This window comes from Taudactylus pleione, unplaced genomic scaffold, assembly GCF_031769625.1.
Source record: "Taudactylus pleione unplaced genomic scaffold, aTauple2 ptg001032l, whole genome shotgun sequence".
In the NCBI taxonomy this organism is placed as follows: Eukaryota; Metazoa; Chordata; class Amphibia; order Anura; family Myobatrachidae; genus Taudactylus; species Taudactylus pleione.
The window spans coordinates 12938143-12961217 of NW_028285433.1; the positions used below are offsets into that span (position 1 = coordinate 12938143).

Sequence of the window (23075 nt, forward strand, 5' to 3'; positions counted from 1 at the left end):
CTGACTGAGGTCCTCCGTGTATATGCTGAATTTTGGGGAAATAGTCTGCAGGTAGGAATTCCTTTGTGTTGTGCAGTCACAACAATATTGGAGGTGATAATTGTAGGCTCAGGCATCCAACCATCTCTATTACTAGGAAGTTCTAATGGTGGGCCCCATTTATTGGAGCATTAAAGTGTATTTATCATGGGTAATGTTTTCTTAAAGTCCATGCAAAATACCTGTTTAAAAGGAGTGAAGTACATTTTTGTGGGGTAGTTAACTTGAGCTGGAATTGCATACATCTGTAAAATGGTGATAATGGTGCGTACACACGGTCACATATAACAGAACGATAACGATATCGTCCTGTTTCTGGACCCTTCCAACCCTCAAACGATGGTCGATATCGACCATCGCCCATGCATGCAGGCCAACCTGGTCGATATCAACCAGGTTAGCCTGGTTACTATACGATCACGGGTCGTTAGTCATTTGGGGGTTGGTGCATGCGCTGGATGTTTGATATCGAACATGCAGGATGATCAGACAACGATATCTGATGGCTGTCTGATCGCTCTGTGTGTACGGAGCTTTAGGAGCCGCATAGTATTTTATGTGCCAAGGTTAACTATACACTCTGATTTTGTCCATATCTTTACACAGTAGCATTTATTCTACAGGTTGAGTCTCCCATATCCAAATATTCCGAAATACGCAATATTCCAAAATACAGTTTTTTGTTTTTTTTTTAGCATGTCTGAGATAGTGAAACCTTTGTTTTTTGGTGGTTCAATGTATACACCCTTTGTTTAAGGCACAAAATTATTAAAAATATAGTATAAAATTACCTTTCAGGCTTTGTGTATATGAAACATAAATGAATTTCATGTATGTACACAAACTTTGTTTGAGCCACAAAATTACTGAAAATATTGTATAAAATGACCTGCAGGCTGTGTGTATAAGGTGTATATAAAACATAATTTCATTCTGTGTTTACATTTGGGCCCTATTCCTAAAATATCCCATTATGGTATGCAATTATTCCAAAATACGGAATATTCCGATATCCAAAATACCCCTGGTCCCAAGCATTTTGGATATGGGAGACTCCATCCGTACTGTGTTTTTATGATGCTAGGAAGGTAATATTTAACAAGCAAAATCAATGTAATGGAATGTTCCTGTGTTATATTTTTAGTGCTTTTTTTTCTTTTTCTTCCATTCTCCTAAAAGCTTTAATAAGAGAACCATGAGCTCAGCATTTGTATAGACCGTTGATTGCTCATTGAACACTATTGTAACTACGGGAAATTTCCAGCATTCTATCATTGCTAAAAGGATTAATGTGGGATCCATAGCGTAATGGCTCCTATTCTCTCCTTTTTTTCATCTGTACAATTGCTGTCCTGGTTTTGCACTGTGTCCTTGCATCACCTATAAAATACAACTTCATTTACTATTCTAGTTCAGCGGAACATGCTGGATTTCCCTCAGCACGTGTCTTCCAATAAGGATATCCGTACAGCAAGTACAGAGGCCGATAAGATTTTGTCTGAGTTTGATGTAGAGAAAAGTATGCGGGAAGATGTGTATAGAAGACTTGAGCACTTACAGGTAAGACCCAGATCCATGCTGTGGTGTATATCCAGGGAAAAGTGAAATATGTTCCACCTGTCTTTTTGATAGTTGGGGAAACATGGTGATTAGCATTACTTCTCACAGCCTTGTATTCCTGACCAAGGTGCTATATGTGTGAAGATTGTGTGTTTTCTCCATGTTTGCATACGTTTCCTCAGGGTACACCAGTTTCTTTCCTTACTCTAAAAATATACTGGTAGTTAAGTGGCTTCTAACAAAATAAAAACCCTAGTCTATATGTGTATCCATGTGATCAGGAACATACTGTAGATTGTAAGCTCCACTGGGGCAGGGACTAATGTGAATGACTGAAGTATTCTCTGAAAAATGCTGCGTAGTATGTGTGACGATATAAATAATAGTTAATAAATAAATAGTTGTTAATGGTGAAACTTTCCGATGGTGACTGAGGGATGCACTGCTATATTCTTTATTGGCATTGAAAGTATAAATACTTGATTAGCATGATTGTGATAGTGAAGGTAAGCAGAGTTATTCATGATAATTAAAGGATTGTTTTAAATAAGAAGGGTAATCAAAGCCAATCCAGAGTTACAGGTTTTCGGTTCATGAAAAGGGTTTATCCAGTCACACCTCTGTCCCAGTCTCTCAGATGTATTCTAATACTGCACAGCTCTATAATTTGCCCTACTGGATTAACTCTAGTAACCTGATAGTTGACTCCACGTTCTGTTATGCAGGTAAAATAATTAATCCATAGAGAGGCACTCACCAGACTTCTTATCATCATTCGCAAGATCTTTACTCCATATTCAATTTTACAGGTTAGATAAACGTTTCAATCTCATTAGGGGCCTATACATCAGCAAGCACAAAAGAAGATTCCCAGATTGTGATTTTTATTTTTGTTCCCCAGAAAAAACTTCACCAATTTGTGACCATACATTACAAAAGATTCCCCAATCCACCAATTTGCGACCATACATTACAGATATTTTTCAGTGATTTGCAGATCATTTTCAGGAAAGACAGATCGGCCAATCTTGAAAGGACCATAATTTTACTACTAACGGTCTGCTAATCAGCCGACTGTTACCATACACTTGCAATGTACAGTCCCGATTGGTCTGTGAACTCCAACATGATGGACAACCTGATTCACCAATTCCAAAAACATTTTTGTCGGAATCTGTGGTCTGTGAACCTCATACATTTAGATTTATTTTTACACGATCATTTATAAAATGCAGAATTGCACCAATTGAATGCTGATGTATGGTGGCCTTTAGTCATGATCACAAATCCAATGGAACAGCAAAATCACCAAACAATTAGCCACTTAACTGGCAATTAGTTTTTTCCCCAAAAAAACGCTCAAATTGTTGTTGTTTTTTTTGATTGAATTGGGTCAAGAACATCTATTTAATACGTATCCAGCGTGATTTTATTTTAAAAAATATATATATACAGGGTTGAGTCTCTGATATCCGAAATGCTTGGGACCAGGGGTATTTTGGATAACTGAATATTCCGTATTTTGGAATATTTGCATATCATAATGAAATATCTTGGGAAGGTCACCCATATATACACACAGAATGCATTTATGTGTTATATCCACCTTATACACACGGCCTGCAGGTAATGTTATACAATATTTTCAATAATTTTGTGGCTCAAACAAAGTTTGTGTACACACCTAAAATTCAGTTATGTTTCATATACACACAGCCTGAAGGTAATTTTATACAATATTTTTAATAATTTGTGCCTTAGACAGACAAAGTTTGTGTACATTGAACCATCAAAAATCAAGTTTCATTATCTGTCAAGCCAAAAAAATTCCGTATTTCCAGAATATTTGGATATGGGAGACTCAACCTGTATACAGCGTTCTCCCCAGGCTGGTTTCTGAGGGCACATAAGCCCCCCCCAAATGCATCGCATTCCCGGTCACTCTCAATATGTCCTTGTTGCCACGGATGCAGTGTCGAGCTGCGCCGACGTCACGTTCTTCACATTGGAGGCTCCGTGTCCACCGGCAATAAGGACATGTTAGTGAAGGTTCCAGGTGACTGGACAGGGGTTGTGGCATTGGGGTGTGGGGTAGTTGTCCATCACAGTGCAGGGGCGGTGTCTGGCTGTAGGGCAAAGATCCCTCCTCCTGTATAAAAGTTCAGACGGGAACAGTCACCTGAACTGATTAAAGAGCCTGCAAGTGGGGCCAGTATCTGTAGAGCTGTATAAAAAAAATATATTCTGTGTAGCCTGCAAGTGGAGACAGTATCTGGGCCTCTAAGAAGAGAATTAATATATATTGTTATTTCAAGTTGAAATCATTATAAGGTCAGGATTTAAAACATTTCATTTATGCGAAGGCCACCACCCAGCTGGAAACATTTTCTGGGGAGAACACTGGTTTTATATATACACATATATATATATATATATATATATATATATATATATATCAGTATATCCAAACACAATGCATAATATGCAAAAATAGAAAAGTTGTATTAAACATGTACAAATGGCTTCAATTAGTACCCTATATATAAAAAATTTAAAAATATATTTTTAAACATTGTGACTATTATTTCCCCAGAGGCTGCTCCTCTGAGCAGCCACCAGTTACAGCTGGTACCAGCTGTGGGGTGGTTAATTTACAATTCCTCGGCGGCTGCTCCTCCCTGCAGCTGCTGAGTGGGGGGGGTCTTGCCGTGCTGACTTATCTTCCAGCAGCCGCCCACTCTGTGTTGCTGACGGGTCGCATAGTTGGCAACAAAGTCAGAGACACCTGTGTCTCAGGTTCCAGGCACATGTCTTGCTCCGTTACACATAACAGGAAGTCCACGCCGTCACTAGGTAACAGACCAAAAGCAGTATCAGTATTCCTGACATTTAAAGATATATATACCGAATATCAATTTATAGTTTTAAAAAAGAAAAGAAACAAAGAAAAAAAATTGGATTACCCACAGCGAAAATTTATATATATATATATATATTTATATATATATATCTCATATAGATAGATATATATATATATATATATATAGAGATCTATCTATATATATCTATATATATATCTCTATTTCTACTTCAGGGTCCATAGGGTATCCACAGGATACCTTGGGGTATAGGTCTGACGTCAGTCATCGGGCACCATAGAGTTAAGCTTTCAGCCTCCCAGGATGCACTAGGGTCCCCCTCCTATACCCCGCCCCCGAGCCAAGGCACCTCAGTTTCGTTTGGTGCCCGGCCAGAATCGGGTGCACCTGTTGGGAGTGGGGGCTAGAAGAGCCCCTGAAGCTTTTTCTTCATGCAGCTGTGGCTGCACATCTGGATGAACAGCATGGACAGTCAGTCCTGACGTCCATGCTGTCTTCCCTACACCCCCACCGGTACCAGAACGCCGGTACCGATCCGGGGATGCTGGTGAGCATCTGGGGTCACAGCTAGCGGTGACCCCAGATGTTCCGGACCATGGCCGGATTCAAGGAGGACAGCAGGTAAGCAGTGGGGTCCCGTGGTGGGTCCCCGCTGTTACATGGTCCAGAGTCCCCAGGCAGGGGGCTCCCTGGGGACTGGCTGCAGCGTGGAGCCAGGTATTGAACCTGCACTTCCACTACCCCCTGGGACAGCGGACTGCAGCAGAGCGGTAGCGCTGCGGCGTCCCGGGGGTTAAATGCATGCCAGGGGAGCACGCCTTCCCTGTCTCACAGCCGGCGCCTCCCCCGCTGCACACAGCCCTCTCTGCACACTGCCGACTGGTCCTGTAGCAGCGCTCCTCCCCCAGGCCAGCCTCCTCTCTGCTCCTCGGCGGCCATCTTTCCAAGGTGATTGAGGACGAAGTTCCCCCAGCGGCTAAATCCAAGTATGCCTTTTTTAAAGATGTGAAGGGCGATGCCACAGTCTTTCCTCTTTCGGGTCAGTTAGTGGACCATTTAGAGGAGGCGTGGAAACAGCCTGGCAAAAGATACCAGCCGCAGAGGCGCCTGGCAGTGGCTTATCCGTTCGCGGATAATTATTTTGCAAAGTGGGAATCCCCTCCACAGGTGGATTCTCACGTGACCCGTCTTGTCCGTAGTGCCACATTGCCGATGCCATCCATGTCCTCCCTTAAGGATGCTATGGACCGCAAGGTGGAGATCTGCCTGAAGTCCGCTTATTCCCTTGCGGGGGGGGGCAGCACGGCCAGCTATGGCTATTTGCTGGGTTGCCAGAGCGATGGAGCGCTGGGCGGATTCATTAGAGGCGTCTTTTGATTCCGACTGTCCGGCCGAACAGGCGGAGTTGATTGGTAATCTCTGTGATTCGGCCACTTATATCAACGAGGCGGCCTTAGACAGTACTCTGGTGTCTAGAATTTCTTCAGCAGCGGTGGCTGCTCGTCGCACCTTGTGGCTGCGATCCTGGAAGGCGGACGCAGATTCCAAGAAGGGTTTGGAGGCGTTGCCATTTACCGGAGAAGTTCTCTTCGGTCCGGATCTGGACAAGATTGTGGCCACGCTGGCGGCAGCCAAATCGGCTTGTCTCCCGTCGGCCGCTGCTCCTTCTGGTTCTGGACCATTGTCCTTTCGGTCATATAGGGCCCAGGGCAGGCCCAAACCACAGTCTTTTCCTCGACAGGCTGGCCGTAAGAAATCGGCCAAGCCCCGGAAGCGGGCATGGAGTACCAGACGTCCGGCCCCTAAGCCAGATGACAAGCCTGCGGCCTAACTGTCCGGGCCTCCCTTTGGGGGATCCCAAAGTGGGAGGCCGCCTGCTGCAGTTCGTCCAGTGTTGGTCGGTCACTACGACAGACACTTGGGTTCTCGAGGTGGTCTCCCACGGGTACGCCCTCTCTTTCCGGCACAGACCCCCGGCTCGATTCTTCACCACGGGTCTACCATCAGACCGGAACAAGGCTACGGAGCTGCGGAAGGTATTGCACACTATGCTCCAGGCTGGAGTTATAGTGCCTGTTCCATTCTCCCAGAGGGGCCAGGGTTTCTATTCAAATCTTTTTTTGGTACAGAAACCCAATGGGTCGTATCGTCCGATTCTCAACCTCAAAGCTCTCAACAAGTCTTTGTGGGTACCGAAGTTTCGGATGGAGACCCTACGGTCCATCATTCTGGCGCTGGAACCTGGGGACTACATGGTGTCTTTGGACATACAGGACGCTTACCTGCATGTCCCTATTCTTTTGCGTTATCAACAGTTCCCCAGGTTTGCAATCCGCAGCGACCACTTCCAGTTTCGGGCGTTACCTTTTGGCCTGGCGACAGCACCACGTGTGTTCACCAAGGTTATGGCGGTCATGGCGGCTTCTCTGCGGCTGGAGGGAGTCCGCATGTTGCCGTACTTGGACGACCTTTTATTGGTGGCGGGATCTCCAGAGCTCCTTCTACGCCACTTGGACCTGACCATTGCGCTACTGCAACGGCACGGCTGGCTAATCAACTGGCAGAAGTCCACTCTAATCCCGTCTCGGCGGATTCTGCACCTCGGAGCCTTATTGGACTCGGAACAGCAAAGGATCTTCGTGACGGGGGAAAAGATCTCTGCTTTACAGTCGAGGGTGCGCAGTTGTCTGCACAGCCGCCGGGTGTCTCTACACTCGGCGATGAGGTTACTGGGCTCCATGGTGTCGATGTTCGACATGGTGGAATATGCCCAGTTTCACTCCAGACCTCTGCAGCACCTGATCCTGTCCAAGTGGAACGGCCTGCCTCAGTCTCTGAAGTCCCAGACGATTGTGCTCACCCCGGAGGTTCGCCTGTCCCTTGCCTGGTGGTTACAGACGTCCCATCTCAGCAAGGGACGTCCGTTCTGGGTTCCAAATTGGGTCCTGTTGACAACGGACGCCAGTCTTCGGGGCTGGGGAGCAGTTTTGGGTCCACACTTGTTCCAGGGCAGGTGGACGCCGACAGAAGCGGAGCTTTCAATCAATATCTTGGAACTCCGTGCGGTCTTCAATGCTCTCCAGCAGGCACATCAGGTTCTCCAGGGTCGTCCGGTACAGGTCCAGTCGGACAACGCTACCACCGTGGCCTACATAAACAGGCAAGGAGGAACCCGAAGTCGGACGGCTCTCGTGGAGGTCTCTCAGATCCTGGTATGGGCGGAGCGCAATCTTCCGGCCATATCAGCGGTCTTCATTCCGGGAGTGCTAAATTGGGAAGCGGACTTTCTAAGTCGCCAGGACGTTCATCTGGGGGAATGGTCCCTGCACCCGGACGTTTTTCAACTGCTGGTGGACAGATGGGGTCTTCCAGAGATCGACCTCATGGCGTCCCGTCACAACAACAAGTTGCCGGTGTACGGGTCTCACACAAGAGACGAAGGGGTGTCTCTGGTGGACGTTCCGGTTCGCATACCTGTTTTCTCCGATTTCCCTTCTTCCACGGGTAATCCGGAAATTCAAACAGGAAGGAGGGATGCTCCTGTTGATAGCTCCCGCGTGGCCCAGACGGCACTGGTTCTCAGACCTTCAAGGTCTGTCCGTGGACAGTCCTCTGCGGTTGCCGCTACGACCGGACCTTCTGTCACAGGGTCCCTGTCTTCACCCGGACCTGACTCGGCTGTCTTTGACGGCGTGGCTGTTGAGACAGCCATGCTGAGGTCCAGGGGGTTTTCCAGCTCTGTGGTGCGTACCATGTTACGAGCTCGGAAGCCGTCTTCCGCGAAGATATACCATCTCGTGTGGCATACGTTCTTCCAGTGGTGTCGACCGAGAGGTTATGCACCGCGGGAATTTCGTCTGTCTCGGATACTCGCCTTCCTACAAGCGGGACTAGATCATGGGCTTCGCCTTGCTTCTTTGAAGGTACAGGTTTCGGCCCTGTCTGTCTGGTTTCACCATAGGATTGCTACAATCCCGGATGTGCGCACCTTTTATGCAGGGTGTTCTCCGCATTCAGCCGCCCTTTGTTCCACCTGTGGCGCCTTGGGATTTGGTTGTGATCCTGAGGGCTCTCCAGGGACCGCCGTTTGAACCACTGGGCTCAGTGGATCTTAAATGGCTAACAGGTAAGACTGTTTTCCTTCTGGCTATTGCTTCGGCCAGACGTGTTTCTGATTTAGGGGCTCTTTCTTGTAGACCCCCTTTCTTGGTTTTTCATGGGAACAGGGCAGTGCTCCGCACTCGGCCCGAGTTTCTTCCCAAAGTTGTTTCCCAGTTTCATGTTAACGAGGAAATCGTTGTTCCGGCCTTTAACTCACCTGGTCTTTCTGTGGGTGAGGCCTCTTTGGATCTTGTGCGGGCCTTAAGGACTTATGTTGACCGCACTTCTTCGTTTAGGAAGTCGGACGCCTTGTTTGTCCTCTATGGCTTCCGTAAAATGGGTTGGCCTGCTTCAAAGCAAACTTTGGCAGCCTGGATCCGTATGGCAATTTCTGAAGCTTATCTTCATGAAGGCCTGCCGGTTTCTCCTTTTGTGAAGGCTCATTCCACTAGGTCTGTGGGTCCTTCGTGGGCAGCTCGACGTGGCGCCTCTGCAGTCCAAATCTGCAAGGCTGCTACGTGGTCCTCTGTCCATACCTTCGTGAGGTATTACAGGTTTGACACCTTCGCCTCTCAGGATGCTTCCTTCGGGCGGCGGATTCTCCTTTCTGCACAGGAGCGACCCACCCTTAAAGGATACTGCTTTGGGACATCCCCAAGGTATCCTGTGGATACCCTATGGACCCTGAAGTAGAAAATATGAGATATGGTAAGAACTTACCCTTGTTATCTCTATTTCTACGAAGTCCATAGGGTTCCACAGGACTCCCGCCCTGTCGCACCTGTGCTGCAGATGGGCTTTGCTCTGGTCACCGGTTTTTCCGTCTCCCTCTGGTGAGAATGTGATTCTTGTGTGTCCCCAGATCTTTTTTCTTTCTCTTCCTTCTCCTCCTCCGGCCTATGGCTTGGTAACTAACTGAGGTGCCTTGGCTCGGGGGCAGGGGTATAGGAGGGGGACCCTAGTGCATCCTGGGAGGCTGAAAGCTTAACTCTATGGTGCCCGATGACTGACGTCACACCTATACCATATCTCATATTATATTATAATATAATATATTTTATACACACAGGTTAAGAATCTAATTATCTTATTACAAAGTTTTTGGGACGAAAACGCAGCGCTCTGCGGAAACCAATGCATCCGTACCGCCCAAACCGTCCGTTTTTGATGCGCATATAAGTGCCCTGCTTTTTGATTCCCTGCCCGAGAAGCTAGAATGAACACTATACACCTGAACATATACACACTCTAGTTTGATACGAACTCTGCTCATTTCAGTAGACCAATTTGCAAATTTTGGGACATTAGAAAGACTGACCCCAGATTGGATATTAAAAGGAAGAGACCTATGTTCGCCTATAAAAGGGGACCAAACCTACAGGATTTTTTTTTTTTATGGACCTACCTTGACTTTTCAGACTTAGGGCTGTATTCAATTAGACGCGAGAAGCTATTTTCCGCAAAAAAGTTTTGCCGATCACGGCTTTTCGCGTGGTCAGAACTTATCTCCCTATTCAATTCCAGACAGTTTTCGTCTGTGCGGAAAGTCAATACAATGTAATAGGCGAAAAAGATTTGCCTCTGAATAGCAGGTGCTAAGAAGTACAACATTTTTATTTTGGGGTGCAAAGGTGGGGAAACCACTCAGAACCCTTGGGACAGCCCCCCAAAGGACTGCAAAAAAGTCCCAGGAAAAACTTAACACCCCAAAAAGTACTTTAATTTTGGGGGCGAAAGAGCACAAAGTGGGGGGGGACAAGCATAAAAACTAGCGAAATGGACAAGGATGGGTCAGGTGTTTCTATGATTCGCAGGTGCATGCAACAGGTGCGTTTTTCAAGTTTTTAAAATATGCTAGCACCCATTTTCAAGTACCCCATATTTGACAGGACTACTTATGCCATTCTTCACCACTTGTACAAAGACGCTAATAAGAAGCTATTGAAACAACTTAAGTACCCCCAGTTTTATTAGGGCTGTTCAGACACATCTACATTGATCCCCAATGTAAGTGCATCTTTTGGGGGGTTCAGGCTGATTTCCACAATTCTGACAGCCCTTTCCGCCTGTTCTGAATTCACTGCCATTTTCGCGTGGTTTGTAATTGAATACAGCGAATAGCGAGGACGTGCACGATAAGTTTCCGTGCCCAAAACACGCGATGCCGGCGAAAAGTCAGGCAGGCAAAACTTTTCCGCGGGTGCGAAATTTATTGAATACGGCCCTTAGCAGAGATCCTCATGACTAAGAAAACCACAAAAACAATGGTACAAGTTCACCGGGTGTACAGCATGGCAGGAGATGGTCACTGTTTTCTTTTTCTCTTGCAGCAAGGCTGGGGAACATTGGGCAATGGGGTTGTAGGTTGGGGCTGGAGCTGGCTATTAATGAAATGTAGCTTTAAATCCTAAGCGCCTCCCCCCTGCAATCCCACAATTCCAGTCATCTAAGTGCCTGAGGAGTAGAGCATGTTTTGGGAGGGCTGCTACACAGCTCTTTATTGTAGGTTGTTTTTTTTTTTTCAGGCCTCCGACGGCACCCACTTTGGGTGTACAGTTCTCCGGTCAGGCAGCCTGAGCGTTCCCTCCCCTGGGGACGGCTTTGGTACGTCCCATTGTCCAGTGTTCCGCAGCCTTGCTTCAAGAGAAAATTAGATTTGTGGTCAATTTAATCGTTGAATCCTTTTCCCTTAAGCAGGCTGGGGAACACTGCGTTCCCTCCCTCACGCTCAGTCGTGTGAGGTTTTGGTTCTTGACCATCTTCTTTTTTTTTTCCGCTACTGGTTTGTTTGGTTGTTCTAAACAGTTTCACGGGGTTCCTGCTACTCCTCTCCGGACTCTTTTAAAGTAGTACTGGAATTGTGGGATTGCAGGGGGGAAGATGTTAGGATTTAAAGCTACATTTCATTAAGTGCCAGCTCCAACCCCAACCTATAACCCCATTGTCCAGTGTTCCTCAGCCTGCTTAAGACACAAGGATTCAAAAGTAAATTGACCAAAAATCCTATTTTCCAACCCCCCCCCCCCCCCCCAATCTGGGGTAAAGATTAACACAACATCATGTCACCTGTACCACAGATTATGTTGTGTACTCATTGTTTTGCCCTTGCGGGTTGGCTTATGCAGGAAAAACTATCTGCACTTTCAGAGGACAAGTTTCAAATCATAGATCCTCAATTAGAAGTGCTTGTGCTGCTGGATCATCTGATAAGCCTGTTACCCGTCATTTTGCTCTGATGAAACGTTCGCTGGCAAGTTTAACATATATGATCATTTATCATATACGAAAACCTCTGCACAGTGGTAACAGGGGTAGGATGCTACTACAAAGAGAAGCCTGTTAGATAGACAGATTTGGCACTGTCAGCCCCACTGAGCTAAATGAACATAATGATCTCTGTTTTCTCAAATTGGAAACCAACTGGGATCATGATATGTTAATAATAATTTTTATTGTGTGCGAGAACTTTTTTTTTTTTTTTTCCTTTTTCTATTGTTTTCGGATTGAGTATTTTAGGTATATGTACACTAGTAGCACTTTTTAGTTACAATTGTGTGGACAAATATATATATTTTGGGATAAGAGATGGCACTCAATCCTTGGGTAATTATGGTGGTGCATGGTCTCAGAATGTCTTAATATGCATGTTCACTTTGCAAATGAAAAAAGTTAAAGACCAACACTCACGTTAAGTAGGTGAATTCCTTTCAGTGAATAAAGGAATTTCCCTACTAAATGGGTAATATAGATTGTAAGCTCCACTGGGGAGAGACTGATGTGAATGACTAAATGTTCTCTGTAAACTAATAACTGGAAACTTTTTGTGGTATTGTTAATTTGCCGTCACAACTATGTGGATATTAATTGTGACTGTTGTACGTTTGATCTATTACAGAAAATTCTACCTCCCGAGTCTATGAAACCAGAGGCAAAGAGGTTCTTGGAAAGATTGATTAAATGGGGTCAAAGAAATGGCTTAAACCTTTCTGCTGAGATACAACAGGTAAGATTTGTATCTGTTCTACAATGTGGGACACTTCTAAGCACTGTTCTATAAGTAACTATGTCTAAACCAAAACAGCCAGTTGGCTTCTATTATAGTTCAGAAAATGAAAGCTTATGTCCAGTTGGTTGCTATGGGAAACACTGCCTTTTCTACAGTTTGCTGTAAAACTGTAGTCATAATATAATAAATCAAATTGCAAAAACTCCATGCAGTACAAACCCAGCTAATAGACCAAATATATCTCATCAATCTACTTGTTTTACTTGCAAAACCTGTCTTTTATCCCATATTAATTATAAACTAGATTGAGCACATTGGTGTCAAGTACTATTGCATAAATCTGTGTTCGGCCACCTTTGCAGGCCTCATTGGGCAGCCTCTAATCTTCAAAAGGGCTTCACATTCTTCTCACACTCTGTACTAACTTCAGTTAACACATTTAATCAATGGAAGAGACCAGCATTACAAGCTACAAAAAACCAATATGACAACAAAACAGGAAGGATGCACGTAAAGGCTTGAAAGACCACATGTTGCATCACTGGTGTCAATTATATATTGACAAGCTTTTTGTCTCCCACTTTCCATTCATTAACAGCATGTATTGGGTGATATTTTGAAAAAGATAAATCACTGTTTATTTCTTCCAGAAAATTAAGAACATCAAGAAAAAGATTAGCACCCTGTCCATTGACTTCAACAAGAATTTAAATGAAGTTACAACATTTTTAACTTTCTCCAGGGAAGAGCTAAGTGAGTTTTGAGTACATGGACACTAAATGAAAGCATGGCTTATTCATGCTAGCACATTTATATCATTCTAAACCGTTGGCAGAAATCCATGCAGGATAATTTTGTACTACATAACTGTGTATGACCTCATTGTCGTCTTTTTATATTTTGACAAAAGGTTTCCATGTGGACCAACTTCGTGAAATACAACATTAAAACTTGAAATTGTGATTTAGCACTATAGAATGTGAATGCATCTCTTTAACCCCTTCATGATTGGAGGTAGTTTGCATTGTGGAATAGGAGTAGTTTTTGTATGCAGTAACAGCACTTGATTTAGCATAACGTCTTGTGAAGCAGAGTATCTGCCTTGAACACTGCTCTTTGGGACTATAGACATTTGTTATTTCTAGGGATCACAATTGTTTTTTTGTGAGTGCTAGTCATGAGTTCTGTTGAGTAACCGGTCACTTTTTTGATAGTTGTAGTGTGTTGATTTTGACTCAATATTTTAAGATGTTAAAGATTATTTTAACTAATACCACTTTTTCACCAAAATCCCGGGTCCAGCCCGGAACACTGAACACTGGTTTCAAGCAATGTCACAGCGGCTTGAACACCATTTCAACCTCACGCTGGACCCAGGATATTGACTGGGGCTTATCTCTGCCGGTGCTTGGAGATTACATCAACTTCAGATATGCAGATAATCTGTTTGAATAAATGATTGAGCTCATCAAGTGGTTGTGACTTTGCTGCTGCAATTTTGAAAATGTGAGTTGCCAGTGTAGTCAAAAAACAAGAGATATGGTAAGAACTTACCTTTGTTATCTCTGTTTCTACGAAGTCCATAGGGTCCACAGGGTTGACCTTGGGGTATAGGTTGGGAACCAAATCCGGGCACCACGCAGTTAAAGCTTTTAGCTCCCAGGATGCACTTGGGTCCACTCTCCCTATAACCCCACCCCCCAGCCAGAGGCACCTCAGTTTGTAAGTAGCCAAAGGCCGGAGGAGGAGAGAAAAAGAGAGAGAAAACTGGAACACTCTAGAACCATACTCACAGAAAAGGAGACGGGAAACCGGTGACCAGTAACACAGCCCATATGAAGCCAGGTGCGTCAGGGCGGGCGCCCTGTGGACCCTATGGACTTCGTAGAAACAGAGATAACAAAGGTAAGTTCTTACCATATCTCTTGTTTTCTACTTCAGGGTCCATAGGGGGTCCACAGGGTTGACCTTGGGGATGTCCCAAAGCAGTTCAACCAAGGGTGGGGACGCTCCTGTGCTGAGAGGAGAATCCGTCGCCAAAAAGGAAGCATCCTGAGAGGCAAAGGAAACCAATGCCTAGAACCTTAAAAAAAAAAGGTTTGGACAGAAGACCACGTGGACACCTAGTAAGGCAAAACAGCCGAGGCGCCACAACGAGCCGCCCACGAGGGTTACATGACCCGAGAAAAAACAAGCCTCAACGACAGAAATGCCTACCTATGGGTAGGCCCCTGAGGAAGACATACGAGGCCATCCAGCCAACATTTCATTATAGGCCGGCCATCGTTTCCTGTGAAAACCAGAAACCGCAGACCACCAATAAGGAGTCCGATTACCATAAGGAACTTGAACGGATCATATAAAGCCAAAGAGGCCGGACCACAGTCAATGAGGCCACACCAGCCGAGAAGACTGGGGACTGAATGGCCGTACCATAAGTTCCAGAATAATATGGAACCTAAAAACCACTCTAAGAAGAAATACAGGGCGAGAGCAACTCACACCCTGACATGATGCCCTCCAGAAGAGGGAGCCACATGAGAACGCTCCCAATTCAGACACTCTCCTGGTTGATTTAAACACCCTGAGAGAGAGAGAGCTTAAACAATAGACCATGTAATGGCTATCACAACCAGCAGTTCCATTGACTGTCCCCGGACGGAACAAAGAACCACTACTAACTCCCCAGGAGTCCCTAGGGAGGACAAGTGGAGGCATAATCCAGAAAACACTCCAAAGGATGAACTGGATACCGGAGCGGAGCAATTCCATATCTTAACCATACCGACAGTGTAGAGATCCGCACTGTCAGGAAGGCCAGGCCAAGGGTGAAACCCAAGCCAGCCGGAAGGAATGCCAGAATATCTGAAAATCCTGGACACCGGAGGATCGTATCGACAGGTACGATACCATAAGAATTATGTATGCCACAGTCCGTGGCAGATCCCAGCAAAGTCTGGCCTATCTGCTCTAAACATCTCAATGAAGACAGAGCCAGGGAAGCCCTAGGACCACAGTAGGGGCGCAGTCAAAGACAAACGATCCAGGTCCAGGGAAAAACAAGGACCCTGAGACAACAGGTCCAGATAGTGAAGCAGTAGGAACGGAGTATCGATGAGGAGACTCCGAAAATCTCAGTACCAGTGATGTCTGGGACGAACTGGAGCCCCCAGAAGGAAAGCCCCTCCGTCTCGAATTAAACTTCCGAAGACCTCGAGGAAGAAGGGAGACCGGAGGACACAGGTACACAAAGTGGAAGGACCACTTCACTGACAGTCACTGAAGGTAGCTTCAGTACTCCTGGAGCTGGACTGTAACACCGGTAATGTGTGATCAAGTCAGAAGGCCATGAGGATCAATCCCCTCAGGGAGGCCCCCTCTGCTCACCAGGAGTTGAAACCTCTCTTGGAGAAGAGACTAGTCCCCGGGATGCACGTCGCAACAGCTGAGGAAGCCCGCTTCCCAATGGAGAGCTCCGGGAATAAACACTGCAGAGTTGGCCAGGAGAAGACCCTTGGACTATGCCAGAATGGATGACATACCTGACATTGCCACCCAACTACCAGTGTTGCCTAGATGGAAGTCACTGTTGTGACACTGTCGGACTGAACCTATTCAGGTTTACCGTGACATATGGGTTAGGCCAGAGTGAAGGTCCAAGACAGCCTAAAGTATCAACAAGTTAAGTGGCAGGACAGAAACGACAGACGTCCAACTGCCCCGAAACGAATGCGGACCAGACACTGTCTGTAGCAAAGAACACCCTGGACGAGATGGCCATAGCCACCCGGACAGAGACCAACTCGCCTCTGGAGAAAGTATCATTGTTCGAACATCGATCCGATGGGAAAAACTCGATCCATCTGGAGGGGAGTCAATTATGGCAAGGTCTGGAATGGAACTGAGCACATTCCACCCTACCAAAAGGTAGACACTCTGGTAGACCGCGCATCACAAAGAGTAATGACATATGTCGAATGCGTAGATATCCGCACACTCCAAGTTGAAGAGTGGAGATCTTGTCTTACGCCAGAAAAATTCTCAGAGTCTGAGAATCCAGCAGTGCTCCCAGATGAAGAAAACCCTGTGAGGGATGTAGGGAGGACTTTTTCTCCGTTGACTAATTATCTGTGCCGAGAAGAAGCCACGGTTATCCTGACCTGGCGGTAAAGTACCTTGGTGATCCTGCTAAAAGCAGGAGACCGTCCAGAGAAAGGAGCATTCGGATACCCTGAACAGGTGAACTGTCAGAAAATCCATAAGGCTGGTAAACCCCGGTGGAGTTGAGGACAGTCCCAAAAGGCAGAGCCCGAAACTTACAAGTGTTGCTGTGGCACAGCAAACCTGAACCCCTGCTGATGAGATGGCTCTGTACGTACCCGTAGGTACGTATCCTGAATACTCAGATATACCCTAAAATCCCCAGGTTCCAAACGTCGGATGATGGAGCATGGACGATTCCACCGGAGTCCAGGGATTTGAGACAGAGTATAGGCAAATGAGGACCAGTCGGTCACCGCCCCAGAAAGAAAGTAGAACAACCAGTCCCTCACTGAGATAGTGAGGTTGGCCGAAATAGCTCTGCTTACCACAAAGACTGTATAGCTTTCTGGGATTGTAAGGCCCTGATCAGGTCTGAAGAAGGGCCCGTGTAACAATGCCTGTGAGGAGGCTGCCTGAGCAATGAGAGGCCGTTGAGAATCAGTACCTCACTCTGGAAATTCCCCAGATGTAGACCTGTCCCGTCAGGCTGAGGGTATATCCTCAGGTGTAGAAACAGGGTCGTCCGGAAGTCCAGGACTGCTCGGTACTGGATATGGAGGCCGACAGCCTAGGAAAAAACAGGCCTTTAGGCTGACCCTGAGGACAAAAAGACTTAACAGAGTTAGTCCGAATGTAGTGGGAGTAGCTAAAGACGGTATCTCCCCATTAGTGATACTGCCAATGATGCAACGATCTTGTCAAGGTCAGGACCAAACAAGATCTTCCCCATGGAAGGAGTGTGCACCTCTGCTTTCCCATAACGCAGCCATAGGGTACTGCGGCGGATACAGACGTCGCCGAAACCCTGAAAGTTAGAAGACCGGCATCCCATGAGGTAATCCCACATATGACCACTGCATATTTTATGTGAGCGGCAAAAGATATTTGAACCTCAGGACGTGTTGGAGGGGAAAAACGTCACAAAAGCATCACCATGCGATGGCCATGGTAGGACGGGCAACAGGCCCTGAAAACGAGTACATTGATTTCAGGCAAAGTTACCACCTACGGATCCGTAAAATCCGTCCAGGCCGGGATGGGAGGCGTATTAATGCCTGTAACCCGATGATTAACATACAAATCCATCCCAGAAGGGGATTTCCATTACTTGTGAGGACCCTCAGGGAATGGGAAACAGGAGGCCTTTGTGACTCCTCGTATCTGGCGACAGCCAGACTCCCGCTATGAGATCCACCCGCTGGGCAGAAAACGGGAGATGTATGATACAGGTGCAGGATCGACATTCTCTATATCCAGAATGAACCTGGCTACCAGCCCCAAAGCAGGGATAATAATACTTGAAATCGGCTCCCCCCATGTGAGAGGGAAAGAGCCGAATATACCATCCAGTTCACGGCAGAGCCACTGGTCAGTAACCACAGGGCATATATCACGCCAATTAGTATTTCTATAAAACAACATCCACCAGGGTGGCCGTTGTGGTAATCCCTGCAAGGGGAATGACAGACCGATGTGGTATCGGAGGTAATTCATGTACTGTGAAAAACCCCGGCGGGGAGCGACAGTCTGTTGCACAGGGGTAAATTGCAAGAAATTGCGAGATACCCCGAGTTCAAAAGGGCAGTATGGTGAAGTAACTCCAAGCGAGTGACGACAATGGGGCCCGCCCGGCGATCCTCAAAGGAGAGGATCCTGAGAAATAAACCGCCCTTTAAGGGGGTCGTGCAAGGGGCCCCGCACCAGATGGTGCCGCATACATAAACCTTTCTGAGTTAAAATCCTCCGCACTAATTCCTGCAGGCTATGACTTGCAGGATCGCAATAATGGGTGCAGTATCGTGTGCAATCTCCTGGTCAGATATATCTGACTATCTTGACGGAAATATTAAGCAGCGCCATACCGGTCCTGACTGACGCTAAGATTAGCTGCAGGGACCCATTATCAGCGTATGCAACTCACAGTTCCATCTAAAATATGGCAACGTGCAGCACGCAACAGTATGTGACAAACCTCACAGATATTAACAAATATATATATGTGAGGTCTCAGAACCACCCCAGGTACACCTGTATTAGGGCAGATAAAGAAAAGGGATAGATATACACTGACAGGTGAGAGAAAAAGCAGACAGTCAGCACTAGCAAAAGTCACATACAATGCAGAAAAATATATATACATACATAAGCATGACATATAATATACTGCACAATGTCGCTACATTCAACTGCCCAGATTCAGTGTCTGGGAAGGCTATAGCGCTGTGTACACTCACCCAAATGGCCAGGTACGCAGGGGGACTGGGCTCACTGACATCCTAAGAGTTCTGCAGCACCACAGAGAAAATGGCCACTGGAGACCTCAGAAGAAGCGTGGCCCGCGGAGGAAGCAGCTCAGCGACGCCAGACTGTAGTATTGAAAGGCGCGCTGAGCTGAGGGGAGGAGCCGCTAGACAGGGAAGGCTTCCTCCCCTGGCTAGCAATTAACCCCCCGGGATGCCGGCTCCCGCTGCCGCTATAATCCCTGGTGGGCTAGTGGACACGCGGGGTATGCCTCCATGGAGGGGGAGCCCGCCGCCACCGCTAGCGCCTCCGGTCTGTCCCCAGAGACCGGAGGCATAAGGCTGCATATTCACACGTGGATCACCGCAAGCGGTGACCACGCGACTTACCTGTCCCCGTCGATCCGGCAGCAGCCCAGGGATTCCTCCAGAGCCCGGCTAGTACAGACTCTGGGGTCCCGCTGCGATCCCCAGATCTGTACTGGCGTCGCAGCGCCGGCGGGGTGTAGGAGCGGCAGCTCAGACGTCCATTGGACAGTCTGATGCTGCCGCTCTGAAGAGTAGTAAAAAATAATAAAATAAAACTCTTTTAAGCTTAGGGGCTGCTAAGCAGCCCCCCTGCAGTAACGGTGACCCGACTCCGGCCGGGCACCAACTTAAACTGAGGTGCCTCTGGCTGGGGGGTGGGGTTATAGGGAGAGTGGACCCAAGTGCATCCTGGGAGCTAAAAGCTTTAACTGCGTGGTGCCCGGATTTGGTTCCCAACCTATACCCCAAGGTCAACCCTGTGGACCCCCTATGGACCCTGAAGTAGAAATACAGTTTCTTGCAGCATATGCCACTTATACCCCTTTTCCACCAAAATTCCGGGTCTGACCCAGAGTTGGAACAGAGTTCCTATCCGGATCGGACCCGGAATTTAGCCGGCGCCGACTCTGGATATTCCCGAGTCGGCGCCGCTCACACCGGAGTCTGGTCTGCATAGACCCGGCTTTCCCGGTGTGAAAGTGGTCGTTTGGAGATGACGTCATCTCCAAGCGCCACTGAAGCCGGATCAATCGGCCGGCTTGCAGCACACTCCAGGTCATCGTGACCCGGAGTGCACTGTTCTCACAGCAGGGTTTCATGGGCTACGCCCATGAAACCCTGCTAGTTAACTGGCTTGGATTGCCGGGTCACTCGACCCAGCGATTCAACCCTCTCCCCTTTTTACACCAGGGAGCTGCCCGGGTTAACCCTGCAATAACCCGGGTTTTAGCTCCGGTGGAAAAGGGGTATTAGTCTCAGTGATGAGAAATCTGGTACCTCAGATATTATTTATTTTTTTAATTTTTTTTAGTGTCTTCTCTGAAGTATGCTCCATGCCCCTGTTTCTATTACCTCCATTGCTGTTGCTCTTCTTGCCGACATCATTTAAGATTATTCTGCTTAATTGTTATGAATGTGGCCCGCTTTTTTTTTTTATTTAGTGTTACTTTAAAAACGAAAAATGTCATAGTATTTGTTTAATATACTGTATTATTTACTCATCTTGAAGCTAGTTAAACAGAATTGCTGTGATTTGGGTTACAGTGGGCCTTCCAGATGACTTCCTGAACTCCCTGGAGAAAGCAGAATCTGGAAATTTAAAAGTCACTTTAAAGTATCCCCACTACTTTCCACTGATGAAGAAGTGTTCTGTTCCTGAGACCAGGCAGAAGCTAGAGTTTGCTTTCAACTCCCGCTGCAAAGAGGTTAGTGATAATACTTGTTGCTTAGAATTAGGGTCGCATTTAATTAGCGTAAAAAAATGGCCGTTTTTCACCTAAAAAAAAGGCAACATTTTTGGCAAAAAAAATTAAAAAACAGGCGAAAATTGAGAGAAAAAAACTGGAGAAAAGTTTTCTCTATCCCAGACTAAAAGAAAAAAAAAAATGCAAAATCCCTATTTTTGGCTAAAAATATGGGGATTTCTTTCAGAACCCATTGGAGCCCCACCCTCCTCTTAATGATAAATCACGGGAAAAAAAAAAAAAATCAGGGTAAGTTGTGTACTTTGGTAGAAAAATGACCGCGCAAATCTTGGGTTAAAAGTTTTTTCCACCTGTTTTCGTTGGCTTTTTTTGGCAAAAATGTTGCCGCTTCTTGCATATGGCCCCGAGTCTAAATCCTCTACACCAAAATGTACTCTTCAGTTTTGCTGTGGTCTCTTCTAGGAGAATGACCATATCTTACGGGAACTTGTGAAACTTAGGGAAGAGAAAACCCATTTGCTTGGGTTTGAGACTCATGCTGATTTTGTCTTGGAGATGAACATGGCAAAGAACAGCAAGACAGTGAAAAGTTTCTTAGGCAAGTGTGTGTTTCCTTCTCTTACATATTGATGTAACATTGGGCTCTTTTTTTTCTTTTAGGGTGCAATAGCTGGGATTCCTGAGTATTTGTTTTCATTGCATCAAGCAATATACTCTCCACAAGTGATTATTTGATTGCACTGGTCATCAACATCTAAGAGTATGAATATTCTATGGGACTGGGTACAGGATGCCAGCGGTCAGAATCCCAATGCCGGCATCCCGACAGGTTTAGGATACTGCCCCTAATCCTCCCCTTGTCCCTAACCTTCCCTCCCTGCTGCCTAAACCTAATATCCCCCCCCAAACCCGCACACTAATTCACTCCCTAGTGCCTAACCCCAGTACTAACCGTTGAGTTGCCAGTGCCGGGATTCTGACAGGTGTCGGCGTTCTAAGCGCCAGCATCCCGACTGTCGGTATTATGACCGCAGCCCTTTCTGAGATGCGTTATCACTGTATGTTTATGGATTTAAACTAATATTTTGAAAATTGTCTTAAATCTATCGTTTATCAGATGAGTTATCCCAAAAACTGAAGCCCCTGGGAGAGAAGGAAAGGGCAGCAATTTTGGAACTCAAAAAGAAGGAATGTGAGAAGAGGGCACTTGACTTTGATGGGCAGATTAATGCGTGGGACATGAGGTACTATATGAACCAAGTGGAGGAGACCACATACAGTGTGGACCAGAACATTCTCAAGGAATATTTTCCTATGGAAGTTGTAACCTCTGGGCTACTAGATATTTACCAGGAGCTGCTAGGCCTGACCTTTGAGCTAGAGAAAGGTGCTCCAGTGTGGCATGAGGATGTGTCTCTGTACTCTGTAAGAGATGCAAGATCAGGACAGCTTGTGGGAATGTTCTACCTCGACTTGTATCCTCGGTAAGCAATGAAAATATTGAAATTTTTTTCTTATTTTGTTTTTTTGCAGCACATGTCTAAAATTAAAGAGACCAGGGATTTTCTAAAACTTTCATCTCTTTATTAGGGAAGGAAAATATTCCCATGCGGCTTGCTTTGGCTTACAGCCTGGGTGTCTACTACCGGATGGTTCCAGACAGATATCAGTGGCTGCTATGGTTGCTAACTTCACCAAACCCACTCAGGATGCCCCATCCCTTCTGCAGCATGATGAAGTGGAGACATATTTTCATGAATTTGGGCATGTAATGCATCAGCTCTGTGCCGAGGTAGGTGGCACAGGTTCATTTTGTGTAATGTGTACAGGTTGTCTTAAATTTAGCTTTAAAGCCATATCTGTGCCACAGGCAGATTTTGCAATGTTCAGTGGAACGCAGGTGGAGAGAGATTTTGTTGAAGCTCCTTCTCAGATGTTGGAAAATTGGGTATGGGAAAGAGAATCTCTGCAACGAATGTCAAAACATTACAAAACTGGCAGGCCCATTCCAGAGGACACAGTGGAGAAACTCATAAAATCCCGTCTTGCAAACACAGGTATGATGAATAAGCCGTTAACCAGCCTTAAATATTAGTGGCCTGATCAGTGTTTTGGTAATTATGAGCTGACCCATTGCTGTTTTTGTCTTGACAACTGTATTCTTCCCCAAAACTTAGTAGCTGTGATTATATATATATATATATATATATATATATATATATATATATATACTCAAATGTGCAGTCAATTTTTT

The 23075-nt window shown here is 46.1% G+C and overlaps 1 protein-coding gene and 1 long non-coding RNA gene across 3 annotated transcripts in view; one reads left to right on the top strand and one right to left on the bottom strand.

Annotated features, from left to right (window-relative positions):
- The window catches only part of THOP1 (thimet oligopeptidase 1), a 35665-nt gene that overhangs the window by 3445 nt on the left and 9145 nt on the right, over nucleotides 1-23075 (top strand). For both annotated transcript variants that reach the window (XM_088461298.1, XM_088461299.1), the window contains exons 3-10: nucleotides 1451-1599; nucleotides 12475-12582; nucleotides 13236-13338; nucleotides 20661-20821; nucleotides 21284-21419; nucleotides 21939-22305; nucleotides 22412-22613; nucleotides 22692-22878. In XM_088461298.1, the coding sequence (XP_088317424.1) occupies nucleotides 1451-1599; nucleotides 12475-12582; nucleotides 13236-13338; nucleotides 20661-20821; nucleotides 21284-21419; nucleotides 21939-22305; nucleotides 22412-22613; nucleotides 22692-22878 (1413 nt within the window). The remainder of the gene's footprint in view (nucleotides 1-1450; nucleotides 1600-12474; nucleotides 12583-13235; nucleotides 13339-20660; nucleotides 20822-21283; nucleotides 21420-21938; nucleotides 22306-22411; nucleotides 22614-22691; nucleotides 22879-23075) is intronic.
- LOC148454100 (uncharacterized) overlaps nucleotides 1067-23075 on the bottom strand; it is a 68428-nt gene continuing 46419 nt past the window's right edge. Inside the window, exon 3 of the long non-coding RNA XR_015874841.1 lies at nucleotides 1067-4448. This is a non-coding gene — a long non-coding RNA (uncharacterized LOC148454100). The remainder of the gene's footprint in view (nucleotides 4449-23075) is intronic.